The sequence below is a fragment of the Callorhinus ursinus genome, unplaced genomic scaffold (genome assembly GCF_003265705.2).
Source record: "Callorhinus ursinus isolate GAN/ISIS: 27379988/994484 unplaced genomic scaffold, GSC_fseal_2.0 scaffold10, whole genome shotgun sequence".
Taxonomy (NCBI): Eukaryota; Metazoa; Chordata; class Mammalia; order Carnivora; family Otariidae; genus Callorhinus; species Callorhinus ursinus.
In genome coordinates this window covers 66,545,202-66,562,903 of record NW_027397072.1, presented here as the reverse complement: position 1 = coordinate 66,562,903, position 17,702 = coordinate 66,545,202, and the positions used below count along the sequence as shown (strand labels likewise).

General features: G+C 42.7%; 1 protein-coding gene across 6 annotated transcripts in view; it reads left to right on the top strand.

Annotated features, from left to right (window-relative positions):
• Positions 1-1,535: 1,535 nt before the first annotated feature.
• EML6 (EMAP like 6) overlaps positions 1,536-17,702 on the top strand; it is a 273,045-nt gene continuing 256,878 nt past the window's right edge. For all 6 annotated transcript variants that reach the window (XR_012379830.1, XM_073897700.1, XM_073897701.1 and 3 more), the window contains exons 1-2: positions 1,536-1,673; positions 2,453-3,195. Coding sequence is in view for 5 of the 6 variants with exons in the window: in XM_073897700.1 (XP_073753801.1) it covers positions 2,999-3,195 (197 nt within the window). In the remaining variant the exon portion in view is untranslated. The remainder of the gene's footprint in view (positions 1,674-2,452; positions 3,196-17,702) is intronic.

The following is a 17,702-nucleotide window of genomic DNA, read 5'->3' as shown; positions in this document are numbered from 1 at the left end:
TTTAAGATTTTATTTATTTATTTGACAGAGAGAGACAAAGCAAGAGAGAGCACAAGCAGGGGGAGTGGGAGAGGGAGAAGCAGGCTTCCCGCAGAGCAGGGAGCCCGATGCGGGGCTCGACCCCAGGACCCTGGGACCATGACCTGAGCCGAAGATAGACGCTTAACGACTGAGCCACCCAGGCGCCCCTAGAATGTTCTTTCAATTTATCTTTATTTCAATTCTACCTATACTTCCTATTTCCTCCATGAAGTCTTTCCTGACTTATTATAACTGGAAAATCTCTTCATCTTTTGGATTCCTATATAGAATTTATTGTCTCTATACTTCATCAGCACTGTTACATGCTATGGCATTTCTGGTCATTTATATTTTTGCTTATATCTCAAATCTTTTTCAGGAATTTGTTTTTGTTTTTGGTAGTGCCCTTATCTGCATAGTGCCACCTGACATATTTGCCGATTCCTGTTCCCTTAAACATAACAGTGAAACCAATTCACACCTTCTTCATTGCTGCAGGCGACTGCTCATCCAAACTCCGGCACTTCTACGCTTCTGGAGACTTTCCTACCACTCAGAGGGCTATATTAAAGCTTGAAGTAGTTGAAGAACTAGTAAACGATTACACTGAGCTCAGAAAAGAAAGGACATGCTCCCAAAATCCTTTGTATCATCCTTTTACAGTCTTTTAGTCACTGAGATTTTGAAATCTCTTCCCACAGGTCAGCTGTGGTCCCAGTTTGGGCTACTGGTCCCAAATGGGCTACTTCAGAATTCATAGTTCACTTTGGGCAGTTTTAGGAGGAATGCCACAGGCATCTGCGTTTGAAGGCCAAGGCTGGTTGGTTGTGGTGTGAGCGCCTTCCCATTTCCAAAATCTGGTTATCCTCAAGTAACTTGGGAGGTAGCTCCTGGGAAGGCACTGGTTCTTAGGGCAGAGGGAGACCACATCCCCCGGCATTTTTCTTAAATGTGGCAGCACCGCATTTTAACAGATTAGAACCCACCTGAACAAAATGGAAAACTGAAGTAGGAAACAAACTTGGGCTTCGGTCAGCTAGCTACAGTAACCCTCAGGGACTGGTGCAGAAGAAATTCTCGAGGTGGGCCACACAAATTCTCTTTTCAACTCCACTGCTCTTAATAGATGCACACGCACGCCGGCCGCCGCCTCAGTCGCTTAGGGAACGCCAGGGCGCTGTCAAGCGGTAGCCCTTGGTGCGTCTTCCTCTGCTCAGCGGGAGAACCGCAAAACCGCGGACGCTGGTAACGGCCTCTCCTCGGCCCCCTCTGGGCGTGCGGAATTCTGGGACTTGTGGTCCAGCTCCGCGTGCTCCCCGACCCAGCTGGCATCGAAAGGACTACAATTCCCGGGATGCATCGGGGAAGGGGGGGCAACCTGGGCGGGGAGAGGGAGGGGGCGGCCCTAGGCTCTGGGGCGTCGCGGTTTCCAAGCGCTGTGATCTCGCCTAGTAACCGGCCACCGCGGTTCCCGAAAGCGGCGCTGTGGCCCCGCCCCCGGAGCCCCGGCTGGAGGAAGAACCTGTCTCCCGCGGCGCCCCAGTGACGAAGCCCATCTTCGGGTGCGGGAGGCGGGGAAGGGAGAGCAGGCAGAGGATTTCTCTCCTCAGTGCGAGATCGGGACATTCTGGCGGCGCCCGCTCCGAGCAGAGGTTAGAGGCTGAGAGAGCTGGGATGCTCTGCGTACGAGGCTGGATCGGGTGTGGGAGGAAGGAGTGCAGGACACTGACAGGGAGGCAGTGCGCGCGCGTCGGGCTGTCCCTGGGGGCTGGCATCCCTCGGACCTGCGGCGGCCGCAGACCGGGATGTGTTTGCGCACGTTGCGGGGTGAGGCGGGGGTCGTCTCTGTCCCCCCACCCCCCGCCGGACTGGAGGCTAACCCTTGATCCCAGGGGGCCCCGTAGATAGCTCAGACCTTCCTGAAGAGGGGTACACGATTTTTTTTTTTTTTTTACCACTTGTTAATTATTTAATTTCTTTTGGACCAGGAGCATTAGTAGGTAGCGCTTTCCTGCCTCCAACTGCACTAGTGTCTCGTTTCCTCCAATTCAGAAAAATCTTATATGACGCTTGCTGTTGGAGTTGCTGATCTGTGAGAACTGCTAAGTTCTTTATGTTGTTGTTTTTCTTTTCGGCCAAGAGAGGGTTCACGGAAGATAGGAATTCTAAATTGGAGCATCTAAAAACTGACCATTGCATATTCGCCCTGGCTTAATGGGAAAACAAAGTATTCTCTTAAATCGTATCAGCAACCGCCAGCCAGAAGCATATCATTAAGAAGATGGATATGGAGGGGAAAGGGGGGACCAGATGACAAAAAACAACACAAAGCAAAAAAAACTTGGTTTAGTTTGGGGATCATTTTCTTGGGCTGGTGACTTATACAAAAAAATCTGTTTCTTTCTTCCTCTCTCTTGCATCCTGGGTATAGACTGTCAGTTTCGGATCCAACGATGGTGATGGTGATGGTGATGGCAAAGCTTACCCGGGTTCTCTGTCAAATCAAAGCTGTCACAGAATAAATCCCATTGCCTGCTGAGAAGCCCCCCCACGCACTGCAAACTTCAGTGAGCGAACTGGGTAATCAGTGTTTGGATATGCAGATCCCTGATTTAAAAGGCGGGGTGACCCCCCCAAGAACCTCTCCTGGGGGCCGAAGCCCGCAGGTGCAGTGAGGCGTGCGCGTGCGAGTGCTGGCGCCCGCGAAGACGCCTTGTCCGGGGAGAGGGAGCCGGGGCGCCCGGTGGGGTCTGGCGGCCGCGCACCGGCGGCTTGTCTCCCGCGGCGGCGGCGGATGATGGTGGCGGCGGGCGCACTGGGCTGTGTCTGTGCGTCGCCGCGGAAATCAGCGCCCGGCGCTGCACACTGAGCCCTTGCAGGTCCTCCGCAGCCCGAGTCTTGGCGAGGACAGACCCGGCACGCAGGGGCCGCGGACCCGCGCGCGGGGGGGCCGGGGGGCGCGTGGGGTCGGCTTATCATGGCGGATCGGACAGCTCCCAGCTGCCAGCTCCGGCTGGAGTGGGTGTACGGGTACCGGGGTCACCAGTGCCGCAACAACCTGTACTACACGGCCGGCAAGGAGGTGGTCTACTTTGTGGCTGGGGTCGGGGTGGTTTACAACACCCGAGAGCACAGCCAAAAATTCTTCTTGGGACACAACGACGACATTATCAGGTAAGGAGGTGGCCTGGGGTCGTGGGAAGGGTTGGGTGTGGAGATTGGAAGGGTGGGGAGAAGGATGACCAAACGGGCTTTCCTGGGGTCAGATCCAGGAGCCCTCTGGAGTAAAGGATTCTCTCTGGAACTGCATGGAATTACAGAAGGGCTGCTGATGCTAAGACTAAGGCAAAGACAGGGTGGGGGGGTGCAGGTGGGGACGGAGAGATCTCTTTCCTCTTTATTCCTCTGGAAGGCTTTTAAATCTCTAAGGAGTTGAGTGTCCTGCTGCTTTTGGGGTGTTCTTTCCGGCTACAAGTGGAAGGATCCCGGGTAACCATGAAACACTTCTTCCTGCCCTAACTGGGTAAACGTAGGACCAATAATCTGAACGGCGGGTGTCATCTTTGGCAGGCTTCTCAGTAGGTTCCTCAACAAGCAAGAGGATTAAAAAAATCTAGAAGAAATTTTGCTACAGGTAATTTGGAATCTTCATCCCAGATGCTTTGAAACTGGAAAATTTCTGCAATGGGTGGGGAGTTTGTTCTCTAATATTTCACTTGGCAGTGTTTTAATGCCAACAACAACAACAACAACCATATTTATACACTAAACGGATGCTTCCACAACATCACTGAGGTTATAAAATGCTGGCAATTGCTGGACCACAAAATCCTACCAGTCAGACCCCGAAAGGCCAACATCTGGCAGTGGGTGGCCAAGACTGATTAGAAAAACACAGTTAGATAAATAGCCATTTTAAGGGGCCTTTCTGTTAAACAGTAGAGGGACATATTTTGATTCTTGGCCCTGTCCTGTCATCTCGGGACCAGATGCATTTTCGTCCAGCTCTTGTCAGCTGCTTATGTGATCAAACAAGGTGTGGTCCAGATGCTGTTCACAGGGGATCCCATTCAGCCTTCTGCAGTTAAGGCAGATTTCCATATGGGAGCCTCACCCGTGGGGCAAATGGCTTGCTGAGGATAGACTACAACTGACAGAGACCCTATTTGTGCCTTCCAAACTTGTGTGTTCATTGATGTAGAACTACTTCTATCACATTTCAGAATATTACCACTTGCGTTCTAAGTTTGCCTTTCATAATGAAATAAGTGGTTATGTGGTGTAATGTTAATGGTTTTGATTTCTCCTTGGGCAGAATGTTTAAAAGTCTTGCTTTCTTCCCCCCTTCTAGTGTTGTGCTTATTCTGCAGTCTCCCCCTTTTTTCTGAGTCCTACAGTTGAAAAATTGTTACAAAATGTAAAAACTTAATATTTGAAAATACAGTAAGATATATATTTTTAAAAAAACTTGCCTTTTAGAAAATGAAGATTTTAAATATTAGGAGCTCTATTATTCCCAAGATTGGGTGGAGCTGACATGTAAAACTTTCTTCCTGTCACATATGAGAAAATAGCTTTTTTCTTTGCTTCCTGATACAATGAGCGTTGTGATTGGGGCATCCCACTTGGTTCTGTCCTGGAGATTTTGCTTCTCCAGTTGCCAGGCCGCTTATGAAAGTCACAGGTGCAAATGATGAAAAGTGACTTGTGAAAAGGTTAGATGTTTAAAAATTTAAACCCATTATGTTCTTGCTTTGTCTTTCTTAATGCGGTGCTTTCCATTACACCATCTAAATAAGATGTAGCCCTTTGGGGGAACAGAGAGAGTGGCAATTAAACAGAAAATTCCCTGGGGTTAAATAATATTGTTGTGACAGCTCACTGAACTACTTTGAGGGTTTGAACTTCTAATCTTAATTTCTTTTTTCTCTAGTAGGAAAAAAAAAAGAAATGCACTGTTGAAACTGAAGGGGGGAAAAGGGTGGAGTTGCAGTAAAGTGCTGTGATGACAGGCAGCTGGACTGGTGGGAGTGTGATGATACATGGCTTAGTTAAACACTCAGATTGGAGGAAGAGGTGAATGAAGCTGTTTGTGTAACTGGTTTGCAGGAAGCCTCAAGTGATGAAAAAAAAATCACAATTTAGCTTCTGGTCTATTATGAAGGTAGTTGTGTCTTTATACTGAATTGTGGCATAGTGGTAAGCCTACCCTCGGAGACTGGACTTTACTGCTAAATTTTTCATGATGTTTGGTTGAGTCTGAGTATGTACAGGTGAGCAGAATTCTTTAATATCTGTGTATATGTCTTTGCACACAGGAATAAAGTTAAGTCCAACAGATTTAAAAACACAAACCATAGATCATTATGTAATTAAGAGCTGTAAAATTAGCCTGTATATGCTGTTATTTTGCCTTATCTTACATACATATCTTTTTCTGATAAATGCACTACACAGACCCCGTTTGTTTTTAGCCTTAGTGAGACTCTTGAGTGCCATTTCTTTCATAATTTTATTCCCAGAAATATATTTGAATATTTCAGATTAATATCGTAAATTGTTGGGAATCTTTATGTATTAACTGTGGATGTGGACAGGAAAATTAGGCTCTTTTATCTTTATGAATTTCCACTTGTGTTCCTGTTAACACTACTGATTTTCCACTTAACATATTGCGGCTAGCTATTGAATGAGGAGGACTATAGCTAAGGTTTCAGTGCAAAAATGTTTTGGGTTTTTGGAAACATTATATGATCGTTCAAGCTTCTAACTCTTGATTCTGTCAAATGAGATAATGTAAGTAATTATCTGTTAGCTTTTGCCTTAGCTTGAAAGCTATATTCATGGTGCATATATTTCCTACTGCTTTATTTATTGTGCTACTTTCCCCAGAATATTAACTAGAAAGCAGCCCAACAAATATTGATACCACACCACTCCATTTTATAAAACCGTGTGATCTCTGAGATCATGATGAACTTCAATAATAATGTAGGATTTGGCAGAGCTCACTGGAGCTTAGCATATGTGTCTTCCTGATTTGACAGACTATGTGTTTAAGTCAGATTTTTTAAAATGTTGATATGTGAAGCATAATGTGATTTATTGGATGTGGAGGCTTAGTTTTATTCTTTTGAATGATTTACCCTTCAGTACAGATAACAGATTAGAGGATGATGCCTATTTTAGCCCTGATAGCACTGTGACAGGACAGGTAAATACTAGAAGCCATGTTTGCTCTCAGACTAACAGCAGGACTCAATTCAGGCTTAAAGGCAAGGCTGGTAATAGAGACTGGAATATTTACTAACTTGGTTTCTACTGCAGGTAGCAGATCATGACACAAATGGAGTAAATGAAAGAAAAGGTCTTGAACACATTTTGCTCTCTGTCACCTCCCTTCCATTTTCAGTGACTCCATTTAAGACGTTTATCTCCTTACTCTGGAGTGGTATATTGTTTCTGACTAGTTCCCTGTCTCCATTTTCCTTTTTCTTATTTTTTCACTCTCTAGTGCAAGGAAGGTTTTTGTGCAATACTCTTTCAGGGAAGGACTTTGTTTTGACTTTGACCTTGCACACACTCAGTGATGAACCCCACTGTGCTGTTTACTGGAGTCATCCGAATGAGTGGCTTGACCACTCAGGGCCTTGTTTAGTTGTGAAACGGGGATAATAATACCTCAATTCCAAATTGTAACTTTTGGAAATAATGTATGCAAATGGTTTAGACTGGGGCCTGGCCCTGAGCTGGTCTTCAATAACTGCTCTTAGTCATGGCTTTAGTGGTATTTCATTAAAAGCACAGACTTACATTGTAAACAAAACCGATTGTTCGTTGTCCACCAGCTGAAGCTCAAACTCCGTAGCTTTCCATTCCTTCTGGCCCCAACCCACCTTTCCTCCCTTATTTTCCTTTTTTTCTTTTTTAGAGTATATATTGTTTGCTTCCCACTTGCCATATGAAAACATTACTCTGTTCTTTCCTGCCTCATGCTGGAATGATTTATCAACCCTTCTCCCCAACAATGGCACAGTGGTGGATTGTCAGACAGATCTGATTTGAAACCCAGATCTGCCACCAGTTAGGTGACTTGGGGAAATTACTAAACCTCTGTGAGCCGTAGCTATCATCAGTAAAACAGTTTCTCATCTACAAATTAGAGATTTAAAGGTATCTGCCTTGCAGCTTGTGGAGATTACATACAAGGTGCCCCACAGTGTTTGGCAAATAGTAAGTGCCCACCGCAGGGGGCCTGTTTGTATCCACGCCCTGCATGGCCCCATCTGCTTCAGCTTCACCGCTCCCATGAGACCTCACACCATCCTTAGATGAAGGCGTGCCTAGCACTCCTAAAGTTTTGCATCTTTTGTGACCACTGCTGCTCACTTAATATGTATCATTTAGTACTTTTCTTTCATTCTGAGTATTTTCATTTATAAGTGTATATAAGATCTTTGAGAATGAGAATAAATTTAATAACCAGAGCCAACATTTCTTGAGTGCAGACTCAGCACTAAATAAATGTGTGTACAGATTTATCTCATCTATCCTCTTAACAACCTCGTGACATTGGAACTATTGTTAGCCCCAGTTTACTGGGGAGGAAACCAGGGCACAGAGCGGCTAAGAATCTTGCCCGTGGTCACTATTTAGCAGACTATAGAATGAGAATTGGAACCCAGGGCTGTCTGATTCCAAAGCCCAAAGTTATTGCTTCACTGTCTTATGCTCTTTTTACTTTTCTCAGTCACTGTGGTCCCTACCACTGTGCCTTATTTCTAACCAGAACTTTGTGAGCTTCTTGCTTCTCCTAACTCTGTTTTTTTTTTTAAAGATTTTATTTATTTATTTGAGAGAGAGAGAACGAGAGATAGAGAGCATGAGAGGGAAGAGGGTCAGAGGGAGAAGCAGACTCCCTGCTGAGCAGGGAGCCCGATGTGGGACTCGATCCTGGGACTCCAGGATCATGACCTGAGCCGAAGGCAGTCGCTTAACCAACTGAGCCACCCAGGCGCCCCCTAACTCTGTTTATCAGTCTGGTGCTTACCAGTTTATTAGGAGTATTTGAAGCTGATTACTAGAACTCAATCTAGAAGTGGAGCCATGTTCAGATTCACCTCAGGAACATTACCAGCTTTGGGACAATGATCCGAAACAATGATCTACTAGAGATATTTTTAAAAATTAAGTCTCATTTGTGACATGGCTAAAATAATGTGGCACTGCGAATACAATTGAGCTTGCTGAATTTGAAAAGAGGGGTCTAACAGCTGTGGTTGGGTGTAGAGTATTGAGTGAACGGGTTCACATGAGGGTCTGGAAATGTGATTTCATATTCTTTAGTCCCTTGACCAGTTTGAATAAGGGAAACATGGGGGTAACTATAAAGAATCAAACCCATATTGAGTTGAGTACCTGTTCTTTACCAGATATTTTTATATATATATCTGTGTCATCTCATTGCATTCCCCTCTCTCCCATCTCTGAGAGGTAGTCTTCTCATTTCCCTCTGGGTGGGAGTGGCTCTGAGAGGGAAAGAGATTTAAACAAAGTCATTCAGTAGTACCATTGACTATTCATTTGATCCTGTTCATTTGCAAGAGCATGAAGTGAAAGGCTTTGATGGAAGTTTATGATCTGTTCGTAAATAATCTTATTATTGTTATTCTTATTAATGAGGTATAGTCTTTTTGGTGATTTTTAAAAAGGATTTTATTTATTCGTGAGAGAGAGAGAGAGAAACACAAGCAGGGGAGTGGCAGGCAGAGGGAGGGGCAGGCTCCCCGCAGAGGAGCCCGATGTGGGGCTCGATCCCAGGACCCCGAGATCATGACCTGAGCCGAAGGCAGATGCTTAACCGACTGAGCCACCCAGGCGTCCTTATTTGGTAATTTTTATTAAGATTTGTTTATACCCTAAATTGGGAACATTTTACTTGTTTATTCATCAGAATCGCATTTACTCTCTAGAAGGTACCAAGTGCAGGGAGTGCAGCAGTGAATAAGACCACATTCTTGCCTCCATTCTGATGGTGGAGGCCAACAATGAATGAACAAAAAGACATGGTGAATATAGATTGTAACAAGTACTGAGGAGGGAATGATCATAAAGAGGAATTGGGTTGGTGGGAGCTACCTGCCATAGGATTCCAGGGCAGCTCTCTAGGGAAATGGCATTTAAGCTGAGACCAGAAGGATGAGAAGGAGCGGATAAGTGAAGACAGCATGGCAGAGGAGAGGTGACATGCAAAGACACCAGAGTGAGGAGGAATTTGGTGTGCGGAGAATTCTGGTGTAGATACCCAGAGAAAGACCAAGGTCATTGTAATTCTCATCCAGGTCATTAGTGCCTCAGGGGTCTTGGTACCATATGTCCTAGATTTCCCTGGACAGTCACAAATATTCCATTCAATTCTTGTTATAGATATATTTGTTCTTATCATATCGTGGGTCTCTATTTTTAATTCAGAATATATGATCATGTTTTTATTCAGAAAAAAATGGTTACTACATAGTGGGTCATTGTTTGAAAACATTGTGCTGGAATATACTCTCTTACAAAGAATGATATTGGCCCCACAACCAGCAGTCAATCAGAATGTAGATTATACTGTGGTAAGTGAAAAACTGTTCCATGGCAGCATTTCTAAGCAGAGCTGTCCTAAGCCCTCTCCTACCCACAAGGATTTGGATCTGAACACTTTTGCAATGTAGGTAACATTCTTGCCACCAAAGAAAGGAAGCTGCTGGGAAGGCTGACTTGCTGGTTTTGCTTCTGGGACTTACTCTTCCTGAAACCACATGGAAAGCCATCCTTAAGCCACCAGACTACATATCTTCAGCAGTCAGGCTTCTTTTGTAAGTTTAACCCAAATTTGTCATATGTGGATTGATCTTAAGTGTAATTAAAGTGTTTGAGAGCAGACATTTCTTCTCACATATCATTGTTCGTAGGAGTCACCTGAACACATGCTGAAATCTAGCTTCTGGGTCAGTAAGTCTGGTATGAGGCCTGAGAGCTCCCAAGTGATGCCAATGCTTCTGGTCACAGGCCACAGCAAGATTTTAGGGACCTCACTGGTATGTTTCAGAGCTCAGTAGACCAGTGTTTTTTTCAACCCAAATGAGATTGCCAGCTAGCGAAATAGACTTCTAATAATATATATGATCTATACATTGATTAAATTCTTAAGTTAACAGAACTAATTTTTTCATTAAGATGGTACCTAGCCCTGTGTTCTAAATGCTCCAGAAAGAACCAAGCAGGCACTGATTGGAATGAGTTACAGAGATGGTAAGCTTGTCCCCGTGAGCAGTGGAAGAGATGTCCACAGCCTTTGTGTAGACCTATGTTTTCTGGTATCTTGAGTGTATACCTGGGAGTGGACTTGCAGAATCATATGGTAACTCTGTGTTTAACTTTTTGAAGTAATGCCAAATTGTTTTCCAAAGCAATGTATAATCCTACCACCAATGTCTTGAGTGCCAACTCCTCCACAGCCTTGCCAACAATTGTTATGTTCTGTCTTTTTGATTATAGCCATCCTACTGGGTGTGAAATGGGATCTCGTTGTGATTTTGATTTGCATTTCCCTAATAACTAATAATATTGATCATCATTTCATAATTTATTGATGATTTGTATATTCTCTTTGGAGAAAATGTCTATTCAAATCCTTTGCCCACTTTTAGTTGTTTTTTTTTATCATTGAGTTGTAAAAGTTCTTTATATATTCTGAATATAAGTCCCTTATCTGTTATTTGCAAATATTTTCTCCTATTCCATGAGTTATTTTTTCACTTTCTTAATGGTGTCCTTTGAAGCACAAAAGTTTTCAATTTTGATGATGTCCAATTTATTTCTTTATTTCTTTTGTTCCTTATACTTTTGGTGTTAAATCCAAGAAACCATTGCCTAATTTAACTCATGAAGATTTATGCCTACATTTTCTTCTAAAAGTTTTAGCTTTGACATTTAGGCAGATGATCCATTCTGAGTTAATTTTTATATATGGTGTGAGGTAGGGGGAGTCCTACTTCATTTCTTTTGCACATGGATATCTAGTTGTCCCAACACTATCTATTGAAAAGACTATTCTTTCCCTTTGAATTGTCTTGCATGTCTATAACCTTTGACTTCTCCTAGCAGAGGGCCCATTCTTCTCATTTAGAAGATACTGAATATTTGGAGACCCAGAAACTAAAACAATCATTAAAAAAATTAACTTAGAAGTAAGAGAAATCTGAGGCTTTGGTTGCTATCCTATTTGAAAAGATGGTGTTAGAAACTATAAGGATGTGTAGATTTTTATGTGTTGAGAATATAACCATATTTATACTTTGAGGAGCCAGTGCAGTATTTAGTAATTGCTGGGTTAGGGACAAGCAACAGTCTATACATTGGCTTTGTTTACTTCCAAAGATTCTTGCCTTTTTTTTTTTAAGATTTTTTTTTAATTTTTTTATTTGAGACAGAGAGAATGAGAGAGAGAGAGCACATGAGAGGGGGGAGGGTCAGAGGGAGAAGCAGACTCTCCGCTGAGCAGGGAGCCCAATGCGGGACTTGATCCAGGGACTCCTGGATCATGACCTGAGCCGAAGGCAGTCGCCCAACCAACTGAGCCACCCAGGTGCCCCTGATTCTTGCTTTTTAAAAATGAATTTCCAGGCTTTGGCCTTTCTGCTGGAGACAAAAGGGAATGCAGAGGGAATAGTCAGAGATTGTGCCCCTTGACCTCTACCCCCTTATCAGTTCATTCCTTTCTTCCCCCAGTGGGAGGCAGGCACCTGGATGACCTCAACCCAGAAGTTGAAGTATTCTTCAACTAGTTGCCCACTAGTTTTTTACCACCCCTTTCCCCATCAGCATGAAGGAGGGGAGTGGCAGGCCAGCAATAACTCCCTGAGATAAAAGAATCTTTCTCTGGACTGGCAGTACATAAATAGGTTTGGTCAGAGAATTATTCTAAAGCTATTGAGAATTATTTTAAGGCATGAGGATTCGTGTTAACTGTAGCTGCTATTTAACAGTGTCATTAAAACATGTTTCTGTGTTCATTGTGAATTGATTTTACGGGTAAGAATAAAACAGGAGCCACAAATGACAGGATGCCTTCTAAATAAGAGATCAGTTGCAAGAAACTGAAACTTTTTCAAAGAAACACAATTAAGGAGAGGATCATAAGATGACAAGAGAATCTTTGGGAACTCTATTATAGGGAGTAGGCTGGCCTTTCAGGCATTGCACAGTTATCAGGCAGCTATTTCTTTCTCTTTCCCTACATTTTTCTCTTGTAAGAATCACAGATTCTTACAGATTCATATCTCTGCCTCTCTCTGGATAATATATACTTTGATTTTCTATGTCTGCAGACTGGCTTCTTAACTCAATGATCCATTTTGCACAGTCATCCCTTTCCAAAATTCATCTCAGCCCTTAAGCACACATGACTATCCAGCTTGGTCCTACAATACCAGATGAATCGATCAGTCTTTTGCATCTTATTCCAAATTTCCAAGAAAGAAACTCTAATTGGCTTAGCACTGGACAGGATGTCCACCCAGTCCAATCAGCTGTAGCCTGTAGGGTGAGGCCATGTTTCAGAGGGCTGCCCCTTTAAGAAAGTTTGTCTAAGATAACATCATACTCAATGGGGAAAAACTGAGAGCTTTTCCTCTAAGGTCAGGACCAAGCCAAGGATGTCCATTCTCACCACTTTTATTCAACATAGTACTGGAAGTCCTAGCCACAGCAATCAGACAACGAAAAAGAAATAAAAGGCATTCAAATTGGTAAGGAAGAAGTAAAACTTTCACTCTTTGCAGATGGCATGATACTATACATAGAAAACCCTAAATACTTCACTAAAGAACTACTGGAACTGATAAATGAATTCAGTAAACTTGCAGGATACAAAATTAATACACAGAAATTGGTTGTGTTTCTACACACCAATAACAAAGTACCAGAAAGAGAAATTAAGAAAACAGTTCCATTTACAGTTGTACCAAAAATATTAAAATACCTAGGAATAAACTTACCAAACAGGTGAAAGACCTATACTTTGAAAACTATAAAACATTGATGAAAGAAATTGAAGATGACACAAAGAAATGGAAAGACATTCCATGCTCATGGATTGGAAGGACAAATATTGTTAAAATGTCTATACTACCCAAAGCAATCTACAGATTTGATGCAATCTCTATCAAAGTATCAACAGTGTCTTTCACAGAGCTCAAACAAACAATCCTAATATTTGTATGGAACCACAAAAGACCCCAAATAGCCAAAGTAATCTTGAAAAAAACAAAACTGGAGGTACCACAATTCCAGATTTCACGTTATATTCCAAAGCTGTAGTAATCAAAACCGTATGGTACTGGCACAAAAATAGACACATAGATCAATGGAGCAAGCCCAGAAATAAACCCACAATTATATGGTCAATTAATCTTTGATAAAGGAGGCAAGAATATGCAATGAAGAAAAGACAGTCTCTTCAACAAATGGTGTTGTGAAAACTAGATAGCAGTATGCAAAAGAATGAAACATCATACACAAAAGTAAACTCAAAGTGGACTAAAGACCTACATGTGAGACCTGAAACCATAAAAAATCCTAGAAGAGAACACAGGCAGGAATTTATCTGATATTGGCCATAGCAACATTTTTCTAGATATGTCTCCTGAGGCAAGGGAAAACAAAAGCAAAAACAAATTATTGGGATTACATTAAAATAAAAAGCTTCTGCACAGCAAAGGAAACAACCAACAAAACTAGACAACAACCAACAAAACTGGATGACAACCTACTGAATGGGAGAAGATATTTGTAAATGACATATCTGATAAAGGGTTAATATCCAAAATATATAAATAACTTATACAACCCAGCACAAAAAAACCCCCAAATAATCCAATTAAAAAATGGGAGGAAGACATGAATAGACATTTCTCCAAAGAAGATGTCCAGATGACCAACAGACACATGAAAAGACGCTCAATGTGATCACTCATCATCAGGGAGGTGCAAATCAAAACCACAATGAGATGTCACCTCACACTTGTCAAAATGGCTAAAATCAAAAAACACAAGAGATAAGTGTTGGTGAGGATGTGAAGAAAAAGAAACCATCGTGCACAGTTGGTGAGAATGCAAACTGGTACAGCCACTGTGATAAACAGTATGGAGGTTCCTCAAGAAATTAAAAATGGAACTACCCTATGATTGATCTAGTAATTGCACTACTGGTATTTACCCAAAGAACATGAAAGAGTAATTCAGAGGGATATGTGCACCCCTATGTTTATTGCAGCATTATTTACAATAGCCAAACTATAATAGCAGCCCAAGTGTCCATCGATAGATGAATGGATGAAGACGAGGTGGTAGAGATATACAATGGAAATTATTCAGCCATAAAAAGAATGAAATCTTGCCATTTGTAATGATATGGATGGATCCAGAAGGTATAATGCTAAGCGAAATGAGCCAGAGAAAGGCAAATACCATATGATTTCACTCATATGTGAAATCATCAAGCAAAGGAGGAAAAAAAGAGAGAGAGAAGCAAACAAAAACAGATTAACTCTAGAGACCAAACTGATGGTTACCAGAGGGGAAGTGGGTAGGAGGATGGGTAAAATAGGTGAAGGGGATTGGGAGTACACTTACCTTGGTGAGCACTGGGTGTTGTATGCAAGTGTTGAATTACTATATTGTACACCTGAAACTAATATAACACTTGATGTTAACTACACTGGAATTAAAATAAAAAAAAAAAGAAAGATTGTCTAATAAGGGAGGTATGGGCTAAGAGAAGGAACAAATGGCAACTCTACTAGAGGAGGTAGATAAGAAGAGGAGGCAAATGATTTCTTGATAGAAAAAAAAACAGGACAGTGATGAGAAATACTGAGTTGGGGGCTAAAAAGGTAAGGAAGGGATATTAAGAGGGCTTAACTACAAAATATTGGGGATATAACACACCATGGAATTTTCAGTTCTCATAAGAGGCCATGCCAGGGTGTCTCTGGGGGATGCTGGCCAATGGCTGGTGACCACAGCCTCGGGGAGCCAAGTGGACATCACACATTTGCCTACTGGGGTGCCAGTGCTACTATTAGGGTGTTTTCCCCCTGCCAGGTTTTGGTGGGAGAGGGAGAGGGGAGTATATGGGAAAGGGGGCTGATGCTAGCAGGCACCAGGGAGGTGGTCAGATGGCACTTACAGGAGGCTTCCTGGGACTGGTGCAGCCTGCAAGGTGATGTTGGCGGCACAGCTCTTTACCAGTTGGTGAAGAAATATTTTCATATTTTACCTGGCACAGATACTGGTGCACGTCTGTTGGACACCAGCCCTGGCTATGAGTGACATGCATGGACCCTTAGATGATTTTGTGAGGTTGGCCATCTAACAGGTGTTGAAAACGACTCTTCTTAAAGCCAGACTTAGAAGCTACCTAAGGCTCCCTATTGCACAGGATAAGGTTCAAGTTCCTTTAGCAGGGTTTCTAAGGCTTCTTACAATCTGGTTCCTGGCTCCCCCTCCATCCTGATGTCCCTCCATGTCCTTCTAACATCCTCCAGCCACATCAAACTCCTTGCAGTTCCCTGAGCCCAGTTTCATATTTTGTGTATCTTCATCCTTGCACATGCCATTTTGGCTGCCTGCAATGACCCTTCACTTCTCTGTTCGTACAGTCTCATTCTGCCTTCAATCTCGATGTAGGGTCATCTCCCCGCTAAAGCCTTACCTGACAACTCAAAGGCCTATTTTAGGCCTTTCTTGCTCTGTATGTCCAGGCCACAATGCCAGTACTTGCCTTCTGGAATCATTGAATTATGGTACGTTTGTTGACTTACCCATCTATTGACCTGTTCTGAGTTCTGAGTATGTTCCCTGGTATGGCACACGTTGTGGATTTAGTAAGTGCTTAACATATTTTTATTTGTTGTTAATTCTTCATATCGAAAATTACTTGTAAGGAGTAAGCTGTGAAATGGAGATGGTATTTCTATAGGACTCATTCTATCCATACTTCGTGAAGAGAAAAATCCTGAAAATATGTTGTCAGCTGGCATGTAAAGGCAGGATTCAGAATCTTGTTTTAAAAAAATATTCGGATGGCAATAATGACCAATTACTGCATTGCTCAAGTCAAACTCCAAATCCTATCTGGTTCGTTCCTTCTACTGTTTTCCTGATCTACAACGGAAAATCCAGCCATTGGAGACACAATGTTTTTCTTCTGAAATGTGTCCATGGATCTTATAATGAATGAAACACTTTTTTAATGACTTAAGATTTTTTGACTGTGTTAGGAGGAAAACCTTGATTCATATTCTTTTAGATTTAGGAAACATGGTGATCTTATAAGCAACTTTTGAAAATCTGAGGTAACGTTTGCAAGAAGGATGTTTGGAGAGATTGTAAAGTAACATCTGCTGGCTCTAAATGAAGCGAAGTCTTTCCTGACCCGGAAGAGTTTCACACAAAGATATAGAAGTAGGCGTTCAAGGACAGGCCTCCTGGAGAAAGTGACTTTTGAAGGATGAAGAGCAATTTGGCAGGCCAGGTGGAAAAATAGGGGAGGGGAGGAACACCAAGGAGGGAATGGCTTATGCAAAGCCTCAGGGGCCCAGGAGCCAGGTCTCCTGAAGAGAGAGTACTTGGTTCAGCACTGTGGGAGTGAGGAAGATACTGTGGGTGATGAAGCTGAGTAAGCAGCCTGGGGCTGGATTGCAAAGGGATTTACAGCTCATCCCACAAATTATGGGGACCAGTGGGAGGATTTAAACATTTAAAAAGGCCAATTTACATTTTAGGAAGATCATTAAAGGCAGAAGATTTCTACTTTCTTTATATTAACCTTTTCTTTGAGATTCTTCCCCACGCCTTTTTTCCTTCAATGCCAAACTTCTCAGAAGCAAGAGCATGGCATCCTATGGGGAATCAGGTCCTGGGGGATCTAGTCAGATGCCTGACTTTGGGCATGGTGCTTAACATGGGCCTCTTCTAAAAATGAGCGGGCTGACTCTGTGATCTCTAAGACCCTTCTAAAATCCATTCTAATTAAATGCTGTGATTCTGAGTTGTCTCCATTAACTGCTTCGTCTTATCCCTTGTTCACTCCTTCGCTTCTTCCTCTAACCAGCCACTGCAATCTTTCTCTGAAAGGGCTCCAGTGACCTCCACTGCTAAATGGGGCCATGTCCAGCTTAACCTCTTCACAGCATTGGGTACAGTTGGTCACCCTCTACTCAATATCCTTCCTTTTCTGTTCTGGAGGTTGTAGCCCCCTGGTTTTCTCTCACCTCCCTGACTGACCTTGATCTCCTCTTCTCTAAGTCTACCTTTTATATATAGGGCCCCCTCAACATTGCTTATCAGGTTTTCCTGCCCCAAATGCACGACCTGAGGCTAGTCATGAGGAAACAGACCAATGCAAAGTAAGGGACTTTCTTCAATGCAGCTGGTCTGTACTTTGCGAAAAATAAAAATTAAAAAAAAATGTCATTCTCATAAAAGATGAGAGATTGAGGGATGGTTCCAGATTAAAGGAGACTAAAAAGATTCAACTAAGTGCAGTGTGAGAGCCTGCATCAGGGTGGGGAGGATTGTTATAAATGGTGGTATTGGGACAGTTGGTGAAATTTGAATATGGACCCACATAT